The sequence below is a fragment of the Aquila chrysaetos genome, chromosome 11, assembly GCF_900496995.4.
Source record: "Aquila chrysaetos chrysaetos chromosome 11, bAquChr1.4, whole genome shotgun sequence".
In the NCBI taxonomy this organism is placed as follows: Eukaryota; Metazoa; Chordata; class Aves; order Accipitriformes; family Accipitridae; genus Aquila; species Aquila chrysaetos.
Genome location: NC_044014.1, coordinates 8,471,546 through 8,492,772, shown reverse-complemented (window position 1 = coordinate 8,492,772; position 21,227 = coordinate 8,471,546). Strand labels below are relative to the sequence as shown.

The 21,227-nt window shown below is 40.1% G+C and overlaps 1 protein-coding gene across 2 annotated transcripts in view; it reads right to left on the bottom strand.

Moving 5' to 3' along the window:
* Nucleotides 1-21,227, bottom strand: part of HSPA12A (heat shock protein family A (Hsp70) member 12A) — a 63,349-nt gene that overhangs the window by 9,857 nt on the left and 32,265 nt on the right. For both annotated transcript variants that reach the window (XM_030030724.2, XM_030030725.2), the window contains exons 7-9: nt 3,928-4,099; nt 1,073-1,159; nt 410-514 (exon numbers count right to left, since the gene is read on the bottom strand). In XM_030030724.2, the coding sequence (XP_029886584.1) occupies nt 410-514; nt 1,073-1,159; nt 3,928-4,099 (364 nt within the window). The remainder of the gene's footprint in view (nt 1-409; nt 515-1,072; nt 1,160-3,927; nt 4,100-21,227) is intronic.

Genomic DNA, 21,227 nt, shown 5'->3' with positions numbered 1-21,227 from the left:
TACAAGGATCTTGTGACACATCTATTTGTATCTCCACAATACATCTCTGAATACCTGGACAGAGCAGCAATACACAGGTGACCTCTCGAAGGACAGGAAGGTGACAACTCTCCTAGCAGAAGTCAGACCAGGACCATGGCAGGAGGTCATGGCCTGAATAGGAGTGAATAACACAGGAGATGGCAGATTCTTACTCTCCCAATGTGAGGTTTACCATCCAAAAGCTTCAGAAGCATTAAGTGATTTACCAATGTCTGCTGACCAGTAGCTAGGTTATACTAATTCTGAATGCTGCTCTTATTTCAGGAAGAACTGTTAGTGAAATGTAGTGAATAATAAAGGCATACATTTCCTTCACTGACAAGTCAAAATATTGCATAAATAAAGCAAGCAGTGGAAGTGACATTACCTGTTGCCTTGTACAGCTCCTTAAGATGTCCTTCAGGGAGCCTGATCTGATGGACAGTCATATCCACTGTGCCTCCTCCACTGTCAACAACGATGTAACGGTCACCTAGTTTGCCAAATGGTATTTACATTAGTGTTATCACAACAGCATATTGCAATGAAAGCTTCTCAGGGGCATTATCACCATGAGAGATAATGGCTTATAGAAAGTCATGAATGTCTACACTGAAGACTTGGTCTTTTTTAGTAATTATAATGCAATGATTGATAACAAATATGAAATTCAGATGTCAAAAGCTATTGATTTACACAGATGAAAAGCAGGTTAGTGGAATTGCCCACGTTGCTGGTGTACATTCTAGTGGGCTACCAACTTAATATTATGGCATATTTACAAGGCCTATTCTGAGGAAAATATTCTGGTTGCATTTTAAAACCTGGACTGCCTTCTACCATCTCCTTAATAAACCATATTTTGCTAGAGCATACAGAATTGCAGGTCAGCCTTAGTAACTAAGAGCAGCACATGAACTTGTGTTTTTTTCTTTTCCTATTTATAATCACTGTGAGAACAACGCAGCGCACAGCACATTTGTTGGAAACACAATGTTTGCCTGCAATATAAAACCGGTGAGAGCAAAGTTTATTCAAGAAAGCATACTACCTTCCTCCAGTTCGGACCAGATCTCTCCTATGACATTTTCCACCAAAAAGGTACGACTCTGTCGATTACGACGGACATGTTCCTTAGCTAGTCATTGACAGAGAAAAAATAACTGAGTATGAGAAAGCATGAAGAAGTTGATATCATAAGCTGCAGGAAACAAGTGCAAGCAGGCTGACAGATCTGTATGTACTGCTTTTTAACAAAACAAATGAGCAAAAATTACTGCATTAGAATCAGGAACATTATAACATCATTCCTAGAAAGAAGGAAAAATGTTTTTCAGCTGCACTGATCTTCCTTGATACTAACTGGATTAAAACCAATAACCTCATATGAAAGGCATAAACAGGTCTGATTTATTTTTTTAATATATTCTGCTTTTTAAAGCACCGCCTGGAACCGGGGAGGGGGGCTTGCAGCCAGCCTTTGCCACCAGGCGGCAGCCCCAGCCCGCCGCCAGACCCACCTGCGCCGCCCGGGGCCAGCGAGACCATCCCCACGTTTCCAAAAGCCACTGCTGATTTTGGGTGCGCAGGCAAAGATGCCTCCTGAGCCTCTCAGGACGTCAGTCTGTCTCAAAACAAGCAGCTGAAAGCACTGCTGCTCACATTTATAACTTCTTAAGGCCACAGTGATCACCAAGGTTGACCCTCATAATAGTTTAAATATACACCAGTTGAAAACTAATCATAATCTAGCAATACTATTATAACAATCAGTTAACTTACAAGACTTAATTGCTACTTAGACTTTTAGAAGATGCAGAACAGCCTGTAAAGACAAAGCAGAGTAGTGAGAGCCTTTGCTATTATGCTTCTAAATCAACCTCTACAACTGAATGATCAAAAAAAATCATTCCCTGTGTAACCTTCACTCACCCTCAAAGGCACTTCTATAAAACACTAGAGAAGAAGAGAGGCATCCTGTCACGCATGCAAATATCATTCTTTCTGAAAATATCAGCATGCAAATCACTGAATGCATTTTGCTTCTCATTTCTATAGTGCCTATCATCAGAAAAAGACCAGCAGCTCCACTTGCACACGCACTCTACCCTCCCCATAAAGACCCTATGATGCAGACAAGCTGCATTAGCTTTGCTGCACTGACTTAGCAGCACACAGTGAGAGCTTAGATGATGGAGCATTCAAGGACAGAGCTCTAGGTCCAAGCAAGGGCCTGACACAGAGCCCACAGAATTCAATGGGAGTTCTTTCATTCACTTCTGTGGGCTAGAAGTGAACACAAGAGCCAGCCTTTAACTACGACTGAAGTAAGCTTATCCTGGCTACTATGAACAGTAAAATTTTTCTTTTGACTTCACAGCAATAATATGGTCCTTGGAGTACTTCTCTCTGTTTATATTTAAAGGGTTTTTCTCCTTAATCTGTTCTCAGCTTGTCTTGGGTCCCTGCCATGCCTTTATGAAATTTTAATTCTAACCCCAAATTAATTCACTCCAAACTTTGTTTTCATTAATTTTGACATGAAACCTTTCTCATCCCCAATAGCTTTTACCATACAAAGTCAAGAAGAAGAATGGTACTCCACATCCAAGAAAAAGCCCGATAGCAGAAATCCATGATCTGTCAAATTCTGCCCAGCTTCAAAACCTTAACCAGAGAAACTCTTTTCTTTTATTATTTTCCCAGAGGCAAATCCTTGTGTAGCCTGAAAGCGAGTTCATGTAAAACCACATGGAACTAGAATGGTTCAGGACACGAACAAGGGGGTCAGAAGGTGAGGGGCTCCTGAAGGGACTGTGTCCTGAAAACTGGTTTTGTCCTGTGCTCTGCATGGGCCTCCGTAACGCTGAACACATCTGACAAGTGCTGGCTAGGACAGGCATGGATTTGAGAGAATGATGTAGTGACTCTGCCTAACTAAAAAAAAATATCCTCCGGTAACTACAGGAATAGCTTTACTAGCTTAATCTTCCATTTGCCTGTACTGTTTTGACCTAGTAAATATGATAAAATACAAATTCTTCTGAAAAATTCCTTCTGGCACAGATTGGCACACTACCACCAATATCAGTGCAACTGTTACAATTCACACAGATAGGAAAACTGCATTATGCAGCAATCACGTCTTACTGCTGCTTCGTTTTCCTGTTTTGTTCCTCTCATTTTCCTCCAATCTCATGTATGATACCAAGCTCAAAAATCTTTGGTGACAAAGGATCTTTTGGTGAGTGACTTACACTGTGGTCCAATCTCTGTCCCTCACTGTCAGTCAGTCTTCAAACATTGATATTAGCAACAGACCCCAGGCTGATAAATCAGAAGTGCCGTATCTAGTTGCTCATCTACGAGCAGATAAATTCATTGCTTTATTCCAATACTGTGTGTTCACCTGAGTGTTGAAAGTAATTAATGATATTTCATAAAGACGACATCAGAAAGCATCCGCCAAAACTCTGCAACGCCTCAGACTAAAAATCTCATTGCAGATCCAGTTATTTAACACTGTTTCAATAATGCATCTAATTAAACCCATAATTGTTTCAAAAAAATTAAATTAAAAAAATGACCCAACACAAAGTATTGATCTTAATTAAGGCAGAAAAATACCGTTGTGAAAATACTAAAAGACTCCCACAACATTCCAATAAAGTCAAGGCAATGAAGCTACCTGCATGCTAAAATTCAAGTGCATGCAAACATGTCTGCTGATCAATGCCTAAACCAGTCTAATTACAGTGAACAGCAAAACAGTTTATAAAAGCAAATTGATGCTAGCCTGAAACATCTTGAGAGCAAAGACAACAATAAATGGTAAGAAAACAGCCCTCATGGACAAAGCAAACTCAGGCACAAGAATCTGAAGAAGTGAGTTAATAGAAGAAGTACCCTGTGTAAATCCAGTTCCAATAGTGTCACTTGGGCTATAACCATTGACAGGTGCCCTACTACTCAGGTCTATCATCTGGTGCAGGCGGAGCTTTCGGCAGTAGATAGAGGCAGCCTCGGGTTCCAGGGCAATGATCAACTGCTCGGGATTTTCAGGAGATGCCATTCCTGCCTGCGAGAGAGAATTGATCAGAGAAGTGGAGTGGGAAATGCCACAACCTAGCAGACCCTTTTCAGCAAGTGAACAAGCCTTTCCCCAGCTCTCGGTTTCAGTTAGGTCAGCCCTCCAAGTTCAATGCGCAAAGGAGCTGCTGCTGTTTGCTAAATGTCTTGATCTGGAATGGTCCTGCCCACAATGTATAGCACAACTTCACAGGCTGTAACAGGGAAGTATGCATGCACTTACCATGCTAAGTGTCTAACCGAGCAGCTGTGTACATGACAGGTGGAGAAAGGAAGTCATTTTGAAACCTGTAACGAATGGACTAAAATCTGAACCCCTAATTAACCCGTGAATCTGCCTGCTAAGAGGGGCCCCAGCCTCCTTTAAGGAATAAAGGAATACCTTTGGCCTCTCCTCCCCACAACAATATTTTAAGTATGCCTTTCTTTATATCCCAGATATACATAGTCCTTGCTGAAATGGACTCCCCGCACTGTGTAGTTTACTAGGAATATACGATACACTTTGCCAGTAACGCATCTTCTGATTTAAAACCAACATTTTCTACTTCAAAATCCATTACTTTTAAGCACATTCACTTTTATTGCATCTTCAAAATGCTCAGTATACTCAAGGTCTCAAAATACAATAGGGCAGGTTCCCTAAAATGTAATGAGAACAAGCCTAAAAATAATCCCACATTATAAAATCAACATTTGCCATTCTTTCTATTTTCTTTCTGCATTTTCAGCCTCCAGACACATAGATTTTCAAGAATCCACAAGTTCTCATGTAACCACATCACTCTCAGAGCTGGGCTTAGAGAAAAATATCAAAGGGCAGTTGACAAAATTGTGTTTTCATTTCTTTTCTCCTGTACTTCTCCCTACTGTATGATTTTCTGTTAAAATAGATAACAGTATCTTTCAACAATTTTTGTCCAACTTTTGGTTTACCTGCTATTGTTTTTCAGTTAAGTGCCTGCGTACTAAAGCATGCTAGCAAACAAATACACGTATAAACATTTTTCTGCTTCCGCTGTCAGTCTTCCAGCAAACCTTCACTTCAACTCATACACAACCACTGTGGTGGCTCCAGAGCACCCCCAAAAAAAGGCAGACTCACATGGAAAGACTGCAGACCTGGACTGGAATTTGGCTTCCTTCATACAGCTACACTGTGGGCTGTGGGAATTGCTGGCTAATTTACACCTGCAGCTAGAAACCCAAAGTAAAGCTTGTTCAAAAAGCAATACTGGGGTAAGACTTGGAGACATAAAATTGTCCTTCACGTTTACTGACTCATTTTACCCTCTCCATCTTAATAGATGAGATAAATAGATTTTTATAGAAAGCATCTTCCTCATTGTTGATAACAAAAAAGGAAAAAAAAGTACAAATAAATTCCAAAATAAGAAAGGGTTAAACTAATCATGGTTGCTCATTATTTTAAAAGTACACCTCATGATTGGGATTATGGTCACTTTACATGCTTTATTGCTATTGGGTAAAACCTTCAACAGGGTTTTATATCCAAGGGACTCAACAGCATGATCGGAAATTAGTGGAACTGTCTGGGAAGGGCAATACTGTGCAAATACCACAGAATATCAAACCTTGCCAGCCTTGTGGCAATGCATATTGAAAAATATTATCTTGAAAAGAATGTTTGCAACCAAACTTTCAAAATTTGGAAAACGCTGATTTACAGCAACCAGAGTAACCCTAAACCATATAAAAAGACTATCAATCAAGTAAAGGTCCAAGCCAGACTCTCCTGCCATCATACCGCTTGCATGCAAGCATGCTGGCAGGCACAGGCTTAGATAAAGCTCTGGAGCTGTACTCGGGATGAAGATGAAGTTCTTGCATCATGCCTCAGTATAAACCCAATCTTTCCTCCAACTGGTCTGGATGTACTAGGCACAAGCAGTGCTGGTTTCATGACAGCTCACTTCAACATCACTTATTTCCAGCTGAGCTCTTCTAGACACAATGCTTTAATTTGTTGCACTGGAAAGGGCAACATTCAAGATATGAATCAATACTTGGTCCCTGACAGATATTTATCTAATCTGCTAAAAAATTCCAAAAATGTATGGTCTCTGCACACAAACTCTCAGCCCTTTACTGTCTTTGCCTTTGGGAAGTTTTGCTAAAAGCCTAATTTGAATCTTTCTTGCTGCAATTTTAAGGCCAGCAGTTCTTGCCCTATCCAGTAAGGGCATGGAGAACAAAGAGCTCCCTACCACCCTGCTGCAGTTTTCACATATATTAAATCCATTATCATGTCTTGTGAGAGCTCTGAATCTGAGCAGCAAGTGTTTTTTTAATATCCAGCAATGTGGATAAACTTAGCGTGCTCAGTCTGCTCCATGTACTAGATAAATGTCAGTAGCACAAACAAAGCAATTCTTAGTCTCCTGTCTAACCTACGCACTAGAAGAGAAAATTGTATTTTAGGGAGAAAATAGTTTGCTGCTAAGGATATTAAAATCCAAAGGCTACATCATAAAGAATTTGCAGAGGTGACAAGAACTGAGTTGCACATGCAGGGAATGTACTGGTATTTCCTAACTTGAGGGGGGGGGAGGGAAAAGATCATATTAATTGCAGTCATCTGTTCTAGGGGGGGATTTTGGTACAAATTTCCAAGGCTGGTTCTGCTAAAAGAAAACAGTAAACCATTAACAATAACACTTGCTTCCTCCCCTCCTCCAGCAGTAGTCTGTACCATGAACTTTTCACATCGCAGCCTGCACGTCAGGCGAGGAAGGCAGTGACCTGCAGCGGATGGACTCAGATCCATGTTCTCAGACCCTCCAAGTATAGCAGATGCTATTCTTGCTACTTTTTCTCTCTAGATATTATTTTAACATTCTCAAATATCTCCTGAGGAAAACATTCAACAGAAATGACAGTTTTTAACAGTTCAAAGCACAGCTGATCCTAACAGAATTTCATGAAGAAAATGTTGGGGGGTTTTGTTAAAAAGATTTTCTTACGGAGTTTGAAGGGCCAGTTACAATGAAAAATGTGTTATTTCACATCATAAGAAGACCATACAAAGAATCTTGTACAGTGAAAGGTAAAAGGCATCCAACATGTATGTAATTTTATATGTATATATACATATATATGTATGGATCAATAGACTATTTCATACCTTGTGTATGTAGTATTTCTACTTAGATCATCAGAGATAGCACATTACTGTACATATGTATCTGTAGACAGCACAGAGAGAATGGGGGAAGGGGCGATGAGAAAGAAACATGAGCACATACATACTGCTAGAGAGGAATGGAGCAATGAGGTTGCTTTAATACAAGCTCTGAGAAGATGAAGACTTAGGAGGCAGTACCTCTGGCCCATCATTACAGCCAAGGAGAAAGGGACAGATGGGAGAAAAATATCTAGTGTGCAGAGAAAGAGGAGTGAAAACAGCAGGCAGTCAACACAAAGAAACAGTGATGCATTCATTAAAAATATTAGCTGTAGAAGTTTGGGAATTTGTTATATTTTTACATTTGTTCCTTTCTATCTGCCTCACTCCATGCCCTCACCCACTGCTGCCCCAGCACTACTGTAGCTAAGAACAGAGATTCACAAGTTAACAGGCTTGAACAGGACAGATCTAAACAATGTCTTGGTATTCAACATTATTATAGATCATTCTGGCAGTGGGACAGATGCATCATCATGTTGCTTTTGCCTAGGGCAGCTTATAGCAGACTTTATAACAGAGCAATGTCTTGACTCCAGTCTGCTAAGGAGATTTTCTTTCTCCCATTATACTCACTAGCAGTATAAACCCAGTCATCACTTAGGAAACATGAAAGCAGCAGACAGAGGTTTTCCCAAAACCACAAACGTGGAAAACCCATCATGGAATTACAACAATCCTTTGAACACCAGAAAGTTCTTAAAAATGAATTTATTTGCAGGACATTGCTGCATTTATATACATGGAAGAAGCCAAGAACACTATGAAAAGAACTACTTTACAAGACTGCCCCAGACTGACTTTGCTTATATGCCTGAGGACTAGGATTTCATGCTTTGACAACTGAACTCCAGATTTTCACTCACTCCAGTAAAACAGGTCTATGAGCTGGTGCCAGTGCATTGCTGTTCAAAATGCATCATCGACAGCAGACCTCAACTTGCTTCAAAGCCTCACGTACTGGAACACAAATAACTTTACCATCCAGATGCAGCTGAATTCTCAACCTGGCGCACTTGGTCTGCTTTTATAGCCAGAGATGTGTCACCAGACGAGAGCCACAGCTGACCACAAATACATTACTGATTCCCTGAACAGCATCAGCTGCCAAGTGTCAGACTAATTCATCATTAGCAAATAGTGAGATCTGGACGGAAGCGCAGTATAGCAGTCTGAGCATTTCCAGAGAACTAAATGATATTCACTCATTCCATACACAGAATCATCATTACTACAGATTAAAAGATGGTACTTTTAAAACCCAGCCTCACATGCCATGACGCACAATGAAGAAAGCAATGCACTTTTTTTTTTATAACATATTGTAATGTATATGGCCTTAAAGACAGCATTATAGTAGAATATTCCATGTAGTTTGAGCCTTTTTAAAAGGCAATGAAGCCACGAGGTAGGCCTAGATGAAAAGCTCCCATCTCTGAAAGCAGCCATAATTAGAAGCATCAGCATTTAGCTGGAGTATTCCTGTATTTCATAACACAGCCAGGCAGAATGCTGTTGCTCTATCAGGCTTTATTTATTACACCATGGTGATCTCAGAAGGAATAGCATATTAGGAAACATGCTATCATTGACAAGGTACACGTTTCCTATTACTGTCATTTCAAACTACTGAAAGCAAAAGTTAGATGACCTTTTTTGCTTTTTCAGAAGGATACATCAGGCATCTTTTTACAGGCAAACAATAAAAAAACCTGACCACCGACTCGTAACACAAGGAACATGCCTTACATGGAGTGCACCCATTTCCTTGAGCTATAAAACTGATTAAAATAACTGATACTAAGGTCTTAAATAGTGCAACCCCCCCCCCCCCCAGAAAAAAAGTACTCCATCTGTTGAATTTAAGACACCGATTTATTATTAGAATCATATGTTAAACTGGAGTCAGCCCCATGTATTTTGTATTCATCTTCATTTCCTTGAGCTTTATCTGCCTGGAAATACTCTCTTTCTCTTTCATGTACATACATTTCCTCTTCACTCAAAAAAACTTTAAAGTCAAATTTGTTTTCTGAATACTAAAACTTCTGAAATCTCACAGCTGACTGCTGTGAGGGCTGGGAGGCTCTCAGCTCACACTGCAGCTTTTCCCATTGTCAGGGAACAACACATAACCATGCTTTCCTGCACACAGCAGCCTATTTTCAATCATTTCTGAAGCTTCTGCCATTCCATCAACACTGGGTGATAACACCAGCAGGCACACACACTTTCACAAGATCACTGCATAGGTCTAGCTTACTTTTGGAACCAGATCATTAAAAAAGGCCAAACCTGCAGAATGAAACTACACGAGGGGCACAACAGCAATGATCAAAACACCACCCTGTCTTGTGCAGTTCTTTCCAAGAACTTTTCTCCATCCAAAAGGAAAGTATTTGTGTTAAGTTTGTACATAAAAAAATTAGATTGTTACATCCCTCAGGTTGTGTGGAGGTTGTGTGGAGGAAGAATAGTCTATAGCAGGGCTGTCAAACCTGACTGAAGCTGTGGGCCAGGCCCTAGGCTCCTCTGCAGGCTACCGGTGCTACCCTGCCAAGCCAGGCAGGAAAGCAGCAGCTCACACGACCAAATCAGCCCCACACAGGCAAATTCTGAGAAAGACTGTTAGTGGAGGGATCTGCCTTGATTATGTTCTTCAGCACAGGGGGTGGGGGAGATAAAAGCATTAATTAATTAATTAATTAATTAAATAAAATAAAGGATGAGGTAAATTTTACCCCCCACACATAGGATTAGATTCAGATGGTTCTTGCACCTCAGTGTTATGTTAACACAGGCAAAAAAGCCTCAACCTGTTAAGATGCAGCCGTACATTTTATCATAAACTCAGCATCTTCCTTATGGCAAAAATATGGTGAAAATATATCTTAACACAGCCTCTGAAAAAGGTCCGAAAAGTAAAAGAGAAATGGTTAAGATTTAGTATATACTGGAAATAATGGAGGTACAAAGGAGCACTACACAGATTTAGGATTAATCAGATCTGCGCAGGGCCAGAGCAAACTGCAGCTGGGTCTACTTCAGTGCTAATGCTTACATTAACTTGCAGAGTGCTGATTTTCACCACTGCAAGAGGAACACAGAGGCCACTGTGACCCCTTGATTCCCCTTTGGTCCAGGGAGTAGTTCAGGGCAGTTCTCTGAACTAGAGAAAATAATCTGATTGAGACCCATTTTTTACCCATTTAATAACATTTCCTACAGCACTTTCAGGGTCAAATGGAATAAGTAAATTATTCCAACATATACTCACAAATTTTAAAAAATGTATTTTCTCTGGATAAGAACTGTGCTTATACTCAGAAGTGAATTTCACTTTCTGTTGCACTACTAACCAGTGAGACGATCCTGGCAGACTCTATACTCCTTCCTAGCTCAGATTACCTATCTGTAGAACACATATACTAGTGCCTTTGTGCTTTATGCATTGAAAACCACTAAAGGAAAACATTTTGTAAACTAAGTATAGAGTAATACGTGATATTACTTTCATGGTAGTTAAATTTGATCTTTGAGAAAGAGAAACAAACTAAGAATGAGGTCTGATTGGATAAATTCTAATTTACTGCTCTGATAAATTTTGTAGTCATTTAAGATCTGATTCAGTACTACATCAGTGCTGTAGGCACTGCATTCACAATTAATAATTTCCAGATACAAAAATGTAGCATAAATAAACTAAACAGATAAACATGTGCAAGAGAAGAACCACCCTCATTAGACAGTTAGAAAAACAAGGCACAGAGACTAAAAGCCTTGGCTAATGTTGCACAGGAACCCATGATAAGGTGGGAATTCACTCCGCAACCCCAGAACTACAGTTCAGTGTCCCAGCCAAATGCTACTCTTTTCCAAACAGCAAGCTTCAATTTCTGCATGTGACACATAGCACGTGCAGAAGCTGCAGGGACAGCTCCATCACAGCCTTGGGTCCCCATTCTGTTTTCACAGTTTGCCACCTCCACCAACTGCATTACTTTAATCACTTCTGAAGCAACGCTGCAGACCAGATGAGTGTAATGATACATTCTTCTGGGTAGTAGGAAGAACCTTTTAAACCTGTTTTACCGCTAAAGCCACATTTGTAGTCACCAGAGAGACAATTTAAAAGTTGGAGTCCATGAAATAGCTCCATAAAGATAATGTGCTTCATTAGCAAATGAAGCTCTGCAGGACAACATCATTCAGCCAAAAAAACAGAAGCTGTGAATTAACATCAACATTTTTCTATTTTCCAAGATATTTATTACAATTAGTAACAATAGGAAAGCCATGATTGCAAGTTAAGAACCGCATAGCCCGCATGAAGAAAGTATTGTGTGACTGAATCAAGGCAACACAAAACAACAGTTGGAAATTAAGTGCCTTGTGAAATTTACACCATTTAAACTAATCAGTTCATTGTGTTAAGGGATTCATGATAACACCATCCACTTAGTGCGCTGGTAAGTGAGCTCTTCTCTAATCCTCCTCCTTTTTCACTAGCTAGCACTTTCTCCAGTTCTATGGCATCAAACTGGGATGTCACAAATAAACGACTGCAATCTAATTACAGAGGCAGAGCATGCCAGGAAAGAAGATGAGCAACATGGAAAAAGACTCTCAGCATTACCAATCACAAAGAGGCACGTAAGGGGGAGCTGGGTTGGCAGAGAGTGGGGCTAGTGGACATCACAAAGCTGCATGAAAAGCACAGCACATGCAGTTTTGCTAGCTCTTCAGCCTTGAGACTTAAGAAGCCTTCACAAAAAATGTTTGAAAATCATTACGCCATCACATACACTGATGCTTTGCCGTTAGTCTTCAGAGTGATGAAGAGTACTGCAGCACAATAAGTATCGTGAATAAATACAACGGAGCGACGCCAGACAGCCCATTTAGCTCAGTCCACTTATCTGTTCAAAGACAGATTCTTAAAATTGCTCAACAGCCACAAAACAAACCGGATTTTCAAAGGCACCCAGATTCCTCTTAGTGACCACAGCAAAGAGGCTGCGTTTGCCAAAGGCAGGAGGAAGAGCTGCTGGGTGCTCCCCTCCTTTCAAAAATTCATCCTCAGGATTTAAAAGCCTAGATGAAAACTGAGAATTAACATCTTTCTTTTTCTTTTTTTTTTTTTTTTTTTTTGGTTGAAATCCAGTCAACACCATGTTTGGGTGGTGGTTAATCCTGCAAAGATCTAACATCTACAGTGTCACAGAGGCACTTTTTGCTCTACAGAACCAAGAGCTTTTTGCTTTCTCTTAAACAACACCTGCTATACATACATGCATATATATAATAGATATACATAAATGCATACATTTTCACACTATTGTTGCCTGTTGAGCTAAAATTAGGTTTGTGGCACAGGCTGTCCTTCGTCCTATTCTGATCAGGTGCCACTGGTATTTTGCATTTCACAAGTGAGAACATAGTGGATAATTATCACAGCTGCAGCATTCCTTCAGTGTCAGCTTCCCCATTTGTAACATTTCCCCCCATTTGTAACATGAGGGCAAAGATGCTCATCTCTCTGTGAGAAAACTGCTTGAGAGCGCATAAATGAAATCTCAGGCTATGGTAAAACAGTAGTAACTTCATTTTGCAGACAAGGGAAATATAAATTAGGAAAGGTGAAAAGTGGAAAAGCCATAGGTTTAATGGAGGGGGCACAAAACTGTAAGTTGAGAGACCCCTGTAATAGTTTTCATTTATTCACTTTGCACTAGCATAAGTGATTAAGTAACGTGAAAGACATAGAAGGATGAAACTCAATGTAAAAATCGGCCTTTAAATTGTCCTTAGGATTTTGGGATTATCCTGAGACCTCTCTGAGAGCCCAGATATCTTCCCTTCTGCCATGATGAAGCAGTTACTGTTACTGTATATTTATAAAATTTTTGCTTGCTTTTAAAATACCAGAGCGTAGGCTTTGCAGTGCTTTTTGAATTCCCAGGGCTTGCCCATACCAGAAGCTCATACAAAGTAACTAACCCACAGAAAATTCACAGCCTTCCTACAGCCTTCACATAGGCTGAACTTACTGCTGCTCACACTTCAAAGGTAGAACCCGTAAGCTATGAACTCCTGTGAAGGGAGTTTTTAGACTAAATCCTCTAATCTGCAGGAAATCAGGATAGATGATAATAAGGTACCTCTCACTTGCACCCATATATCTGGTTTGGTGAACTTCACCAGATAAGATATAAATTTATTCCAGTTAATAGCAACACTACTCCCCATTTAAGAGTTTGTGCATGAACATGTATGTTGAAGGGGCAAGAGGCTTAGATTACTATTTTATTTATAATTAGACTTAGTTTTATGGTGGAAGAAACTCTTGGATACCAACTTCAAAAAGCTGGGATGAAAATATGTAATCACTGTGTAAACTATTATTATTATTATTATTGTTAATTCCAAAGAAACCACTAGAATCACTTACAGCCCTCTACTACAGCACTTACTTCCTTGTTATTTCTCAGTACAAGTATTCATGACTGCCAATTTCCATGAGTAACGGCTACAGAATGAGCTCTGTAAAGGCTATCAACTGAACTCTTTTACACCCCTCAGTTCACGACAGACATGGAGAAAGTGGAGAGGGTTCAAGGAGGACTGCTAGAGAACATGTTCTGCAAGGGCAGACTGAGGGAGCTTGGTGTGTTTAGTCTGGTAAAAAGGCGGCCAAGGAGGAATCTAACAGCTGCCTGCAGCTATCTGAAGGGCAGTTACAAAGACAGCAGAACACGACTTTTCTCAGTCTTGCCAGGAGGTATAGCAAGGGGCAACAGCCACATATTGCAGCTTGCAGAGTTCAAATTGGGTATTACACATTGGGTATTATTAGGAATGTGATGCAGCACTGGAACGGCTGCCCAGAGAGGCATCTCTGTCCTTGGAGATTTTTAAAACTTGGCTCAACAAAGCCACTGCTGACCTGGTGCTGGCAATAACCCTGCTTCAAATGGAAGGTCAGGCTAGATGATCTCCAACAAACACTTCCAATGAATGCTTCCATGATTCTAAAATGGTGCAGGTATTACATGCTGAGAAAGACCAGAACTGCTGGTAGGAATCTCCCAAATGCCAAAGACCTACACACTTTCTCATTCCTTGTCTTTGTGAATGCCATGTCAAATCATTGCCTGTATCAGCGAGAGGGAGCCCATCGTGTCTGACAGTATGACAGCAGTACCAGACTCACTGTAACAAGCCTGCAGTTATTCAGGGCGTCACAGGTTTCCGTGTGGAGTTCAGTCAATCAGAACTTTTATTTGAGTGTCTTGGAATCAAAAGGAAACATTTGTCACAGTGCACTTTTTTTTTAATCTGAAAGCTACACTTTTAAAATCTGAAAATATAAAGAGCACAACAGTCCTAAGCAGTCCTTTAGCCTTAAACATCAGCCATCAGTCACTTTTTAAAGTGATTCAATATAGCAAAAGCAGTTAGTTTAATGCATCAAGGATGCACAAGTTGAGTTTACAACACTAATACAATCTGCACCAAAAAAAACCAATCTGCCTCAGTCCAGTGTCTTGTCAGACAGGGAAATTCAATTCCTAATTAATTCATTTTCCTGTATTTGGTTGTAGAGAAAAAATGGTCTTGTGCTTAAAAGCATGAGAATACAAATAGCAGACCTGGACTTGAAGCTCAATTCTTTTGCGTTCAGCTCTGCTACAAGCTCCCCACATAACATTTTGCAAGTCACTTAGACCAAACTTTGTGAAACAATCCACTAAAGCAAATGCATCAATTTCTGAGTATCCAACTCAATACCAAGGTTTACAATGGAGCTATTGCCAAAGTTTGTTGGAATGGGGGATGCTTGGACTCTGAATAATCAAGCTGGCTATCCGTCATACACATACCTGATCATGCTACTTAGCAAGCTGGTTTGGACCAAAGCAGAATTCATTTCATTACTCTTTAGTAACCTATCAATAAAGCTACTCCTATGATAAGAAATAAAGTACAGCCTATAACATTGCTCCCTGCTAATGGCTGTTTAGAAACTCTGGCATTATCCCATTCTGAAAAGCAAGAAGATAAAAGAGGCACCTAGAACTGTAATGAATTGTGACTTTTACTTTCAGCACAGTCTGAATAATGAATTTTGTGGAGTTGCATTGGCTACAGTCAAAATGGCTGTATTTGTGTGGTCACTGATTAGATGAACTGATTTGTTATAGATGGCTAGGCTGTCTTATTGAGATAAATGCCTTTGCTAAGCATGGTCAGACTGCCTCAATTTATTTTTCCTGGGGTTGCTGTTACCCAGCTAAGAGCACAGACTGCTTTACCAGTGCATTTCTATACTTTATATTTTATACATTATTTTTATAATCTATTCTTTGTATTTTCAACCTGACCTTGGAATTCTTTTGGACTGTAAGCACTGTTTGATTCTATTACTAAAACCCATACTCATGAGGTCTTCTGGATTTTGTATTATAATTTCCCTTTTTAAATTTATAAAACAATAAAATTTACTAAATGTAGGATATAATACAAACTTTTGAAACTCCTAAAATACATCATGGAAGCCAGCGAAGGAAGAGAAGCAGATAGTCTCAAGGGCTTCTGAGCTCTGTGAAGTATTACTCCTGCAAACATGAAGTTCTCCTGAGCAGTAGGAGCAATGAGAGGATAGAGAATGGGAAATATTGTCAGATCCCTATATGTGACCCTAGCAGAATTGCAGAATATTGAAAGAATACAGTATTTACTATATAAATGTTACAAGGATTAAGATTATACTTCTAGTCCAAATGCTTGCAGAAAACAACCATGATGACAAAAAGGGCTCCTCTCTGTCAAACCTTCCAAAATGTCACCCTCCTCTCACACTTAGACAAAGTCCTTTAACTGGTCTGTCTTAGTTCAAAAACCTGAGGAAATTTATAATTTAAAACTGTACTGTGGCAGCTCTGATAGGGGAACGTCACCCTACCCCAAAACTAGCAGACATGTCCTACGACCCAAAGAAGAAGGTCCTTGGGACAATCTTGAACTATTTTATACCTGTCAGAAATCACTGAGAAATGTGTACAAGCTGTTTATCCTAAAGTTATCCTTTCATTGAAAAAATACATCTTTAATTTTTGAAGGACTGTTGGTCATTTGTTTACTTCTCAAAGGAAAAGACCATTCATGCTGAACTCCCCATGGAGGTGATTTCAGGGTTTTACAGGGCCTTGCAGACCTGAGGGCTAATGTGGAAGGAAAGAATCTTCTGTTCTGTCTTGGCAAAGGTGACAGATGGAAATCAGAGATAAAAATGTAGGAAAATGTGTGTACTGCACCTGTGGGAGGATCTGGGAAGAGGGTCAGGAGGAACTGCCACATACCACTGCCTGTTCTACCCCCTCCGTCTTTGACTCCCCTCTTCATGCACATACTTCAGCAAGCTCATGAGTTTGGGCTCAGATCCGCACCAGCCACAGCCACAGGAGTGGTGTTGGCTCACTGAGGGTTCACATCTGTTTTGAACAGATTGTGCAGAGATGGGAAGGGCTGCCACATCTCCCAGCAGCACAAGAGAGCACCCAAAACTCCAAACACGCTGCTGTCTGAATGCTTTCTGATGCAGTCACAGAGCCTATATCCCTGTCATAAGCCTCCTGCTTTCTCTCTTCTCCCCTGTACTGGAACCTGCATCACCAGGAGGTGCATCCATAGAACACTTTCAGTGGAAACAAAGTACTTCAGCTGCCTTTTGCCAACTACTGAGAGGAGTGGTGTGAAAATTCAGTTGCCATTTTGCACTGTATGGCGGTCTGCCCCGAATGTCTCCTAATGTAAAAAGATTCTGCTGTCCTTATTAAGACAGAAAATGAGGGCTTACCTACCCCCTGAAGGGGTGTCTGTTCTCCACTGCCTTTAGAAGATGCCCACTGGAACTGAATTTCTAGAAGTGGCTGCTTTCCAGACAGAAACAGAGATACATAAGTCCTACTTCATGGCATGATGAGAAGATTATTCCTGTTGCTATCTTAAATCCAGAAATGTCCTCTTCCAATTATACTTCACTTTTCTAGGGAAGAGCTCTGTAGTTTGCAGAGAAACAACACTCACAGGTTATAACAGTGAGATGGATGAATCCAAGAACGCATCTGAGCAGAGTGGTTTGGAAATTAGTGCTGTAGCACGTGCTGATGAGTAGGCCTTGAGGAACAAAAGTGGAACATAAGGAAGGAAATATCTGAATTACGAACACTGGCTAACAATCATGAAGCAGCATTAAAACCACTTCTGTTTACAATGCATGGAGAAGGTTCTGCCATTTACCTGTGGCTATTCCTCAAAAAGCTTTTGTGAACTGCTAATAAGAAAGAAAGAAAGAAAGATGATTTGCTACACACAGGCAAGGCACAAGCTTTCTGGGTCATCATGAGACAGAAAAGGATTTCTTGTATTTGTGAGGCAGAAAAGAATAACAATAGTTGCAGCAGACCTTACTTAGGACATCACATCTAGTCTATCACACTTTGGTCTCAGAAGTAATCCCAGATATGTAGACACAATTTTCTAAGGGGAAGAATCTTGGATGCCTTACAAGGTAAGGAAAAAACACAAGACTCTGAAATCACCAACTTTTCTCTTTGCACAACAGGCTACACAAAATCTCCAGATTGCTTGTTTTGTTGTGCCCCTGCCCTTTCACTCCTCCAAAATTTTCACAGGTATTGGGACCACGAATCCAAATTAGCATTACTGAAGCTGACTCACATACTGCCAAACAATAACGTGCTAAGAGAGAGGTTATGTTTGTTGACAGGTTGATGGTAAATGGGACCACAGTGGCATTGAGTCCATACTTCCACTAGGGTGACGTTGCTGCAGCTCACTCCCAAGTGACTGTTGCCAGAGATCACATTTGTGCAGTAAATGAAAGCTTAGCTCAAAGTGGCATTACCAAGAATTTTTTGCTGCATTACATTATATCCCCCAAGGTGCAGGAGGACATTAGTTGCAAATTTTATGAGTAGAATGCATTAGAAAAATGAAGCCATTAAATTCACATAAGCTTTTCAATTTTTCATGTTATATTATTCTAGAAATGGTTTCTGTACCATGGGCATGCAGCAGTTACCACAACAGCAAAGCCTTACTCTCTTCCTATTTAAGTATTCTCCTAGTGTCTTAGGCTCGCCCCTTCCCTTTGTTTCAAAATATCCTCACTGTAGGTCCTTATGGCTCAGGCTGATTTTATTAAGGAGACACAAGTGGCCCTGACTGAGAGCAGTTTCACTGAGAAAACTATATGCTTGCTATTTTCTGTTAGTTGCAGCTTATTTTGTACCTTGGGCTTTCTGATTTTGCCTTAATATTTTCAGCTTGTATTTCTTTTCCCTGTCTTTGTAATTGAATACTGGCATCTAAGATGCCTTTTAGACCTATCTATTATCCTCCTTCGTTGTCCTTTCCATGAACTTGTTACAGACAATCCTACCCGCTAGTTTTAGACCTTGTCCACACTGATTTATATTTGTTTCTGGACTTCTATCACTCCCCCTACTCCTCCTGATTGTAACTTAAAGCCTTTAAGACTGTCGTTTTCTTCTTTTGGCTAGAAAACCCCATCTAGCACAGTCCTTCCGCCAGGCAGAGGGAAGATTCTAATTTTTTGCTATTTCCTGTTGGTTCCAGTGCCCTTTCAGGCAATTTCCAAGATCCTGAGAAACATGTTCCACAGCTTTCTAAGACAGGCACAGCTTTATCTACCTATTCTTACCTAGAATGCTACAAAAACCTCCTATTTTACTTGCTTAGCAAAATAAAAAGAAAACCTCCAAATATTCCAACTTGTGCCACAGAATTGGACAAACAGAAATGTACAGAACTGGATTGGCAGATGGCTTTGTCAACTGCCTCTGCTTTCGCTTGAACCTGGCTGGGTAATTAAAATGCGTAAACCAAGATCAATTAGTACACGTTTCCCACTGTGCTGAGTTCCCACTCTGTAATCTTCACACCTCAATTAGTTATCCTCTCCTAATTAAACATAGCTACAAGATGCAGAATCCTCCCTATCGTATCACTTAATAAACATTTTAATCCTTATGATTAAAAAGATCTTAATATCACAAAAGTGAAAGCATGGACTCAAGAGAACCCCAGAAGCTACAAATAATCAGGATGGTTGATGCATTAACGCACTTCTGCTTCATCTGCCTCCACTAACAAGTACAGTTTCAAAGAAATCACCAGCTTCCCAGTGCTGCTTATGCCTGAACATCATTGCCTTTTTATGTAGTTTATAGCAGAAGTCTGTTGCACTGTGCCTAGACAAATAAATTTCAGTTGTGTGTGTGTTCTATGTACCAAAGAAAATACTTACAAAGGAGTTAAGCATAGCTCAGCTTCACAGATATCGATCTGGTTAAGTCTCTCTAGTCATCTTTTTAAAAACCAAACACATTTCACATCACGTTTTTATTAGCAAGGAATTTTATGTGTCATCACATTACTCTCTCACCAAATGTGTTTACTTTTCTCCGAAGGTTTCTACAGAGCAGGCTAGTACTGATCAATGTAATGTAATGTAACCGTGGAACACAACATGTTAAATAATTCTCATCATGCGCATTCAATGATGAAACTGATGTGAAAACATTAATAAATATTCAGCATAAGAGCTGGTTAAAGAAAGCCTCTGGAATTTCAGGCTCACTGGACCTAGACTGCCTCTCTATTTATACGAGCTTAACATGCAAATGATTTTATTTGCTATTTGTAATTGAAAGATAAATCTACTTCAGAGCTCTAGAACTCCATTTCAAAATCAACAGTTCATATTAAAAAGAAAAAGAACTCTCGATATCTCTAAGTAGACCAGCTGACTGATGTTTGTAAGCCTACAGAACATTTGGGGCAAGCTTACAAAAATGCACTATCCTTCCCTTTCCTTTGCTCTGCCTTGAGTGCATTTGGTGTGCCATGTTTTACTTTCTTATTTTATAGCTTCTGCATTCACATACTCCTGTCACACTCCAAACTCTTCCTTAAAACCTTATTCCTATTGGCATGTTCACGGAATTCCAGCCTGCAGATTCTGCTCTGCACTTACTGTGCCCAAAGAATGTGTATTGAAAGATGAGCTGGAAAAATGCCTTTACTAAAAAGAAACACTCTGCCAAGAATATTGGATGCTGTGTTCCTCTAATAAACAATCTACAGTGCCTGAATTTCATTTGGGTAAAGGATTAAAAGTGCTGCTCATAGTAATATATTAAGACAGCAAAGTGCCGTTAAGACTGAACCAACTATTCATGCCTACCTAGATTCAATGGATTTCTACACAAATCATCTTGAATACTTTTAGAGTTTCACCTTTCCATTTCTTTTTTTTTGTCATCAGTAATACAAGACTAACAAAACACTGAATTTTCTTGTGTCAGTAGGACCTCAGACAACACAGAGGTGGGATCCTGGTTTTGTGTCCATGTTCACCCACCATTCTGATGAGGCAGTAAGTGCCAGGCCATGTTCACGAGCAAGAAGTGGCTTGCCTCCACACCTAAGCCATCTTTTCACGTTGGGGTCTAAACCTCAGGGCCAGTGCAGGTAGTTGCATTTGGCTGCTTCTGCAAGGACAAGAATAAGGGCAGGTCCCACCCAAATGAGCGGGATGGAGTCCTACTACATGTTGTCCAACCAGACCATGCTGCCAAGGTCTCCAAAATAAGAAAATATATCAACAATTTGAATTTATTACTCACGATGCGAGTTCTTCATGAGAATGGGATTCCTTCTAATACTGGTAAATGCAGCACTTCGGACAACTACACCAAAGCAAAAAATTTTAAACAGAACAACTAGGACACGGAAACAAGAAAAGTTAACGCTATTTATGGTGCCTTATATTTTACTGGTGGGGACAATGGCAAACCTGACT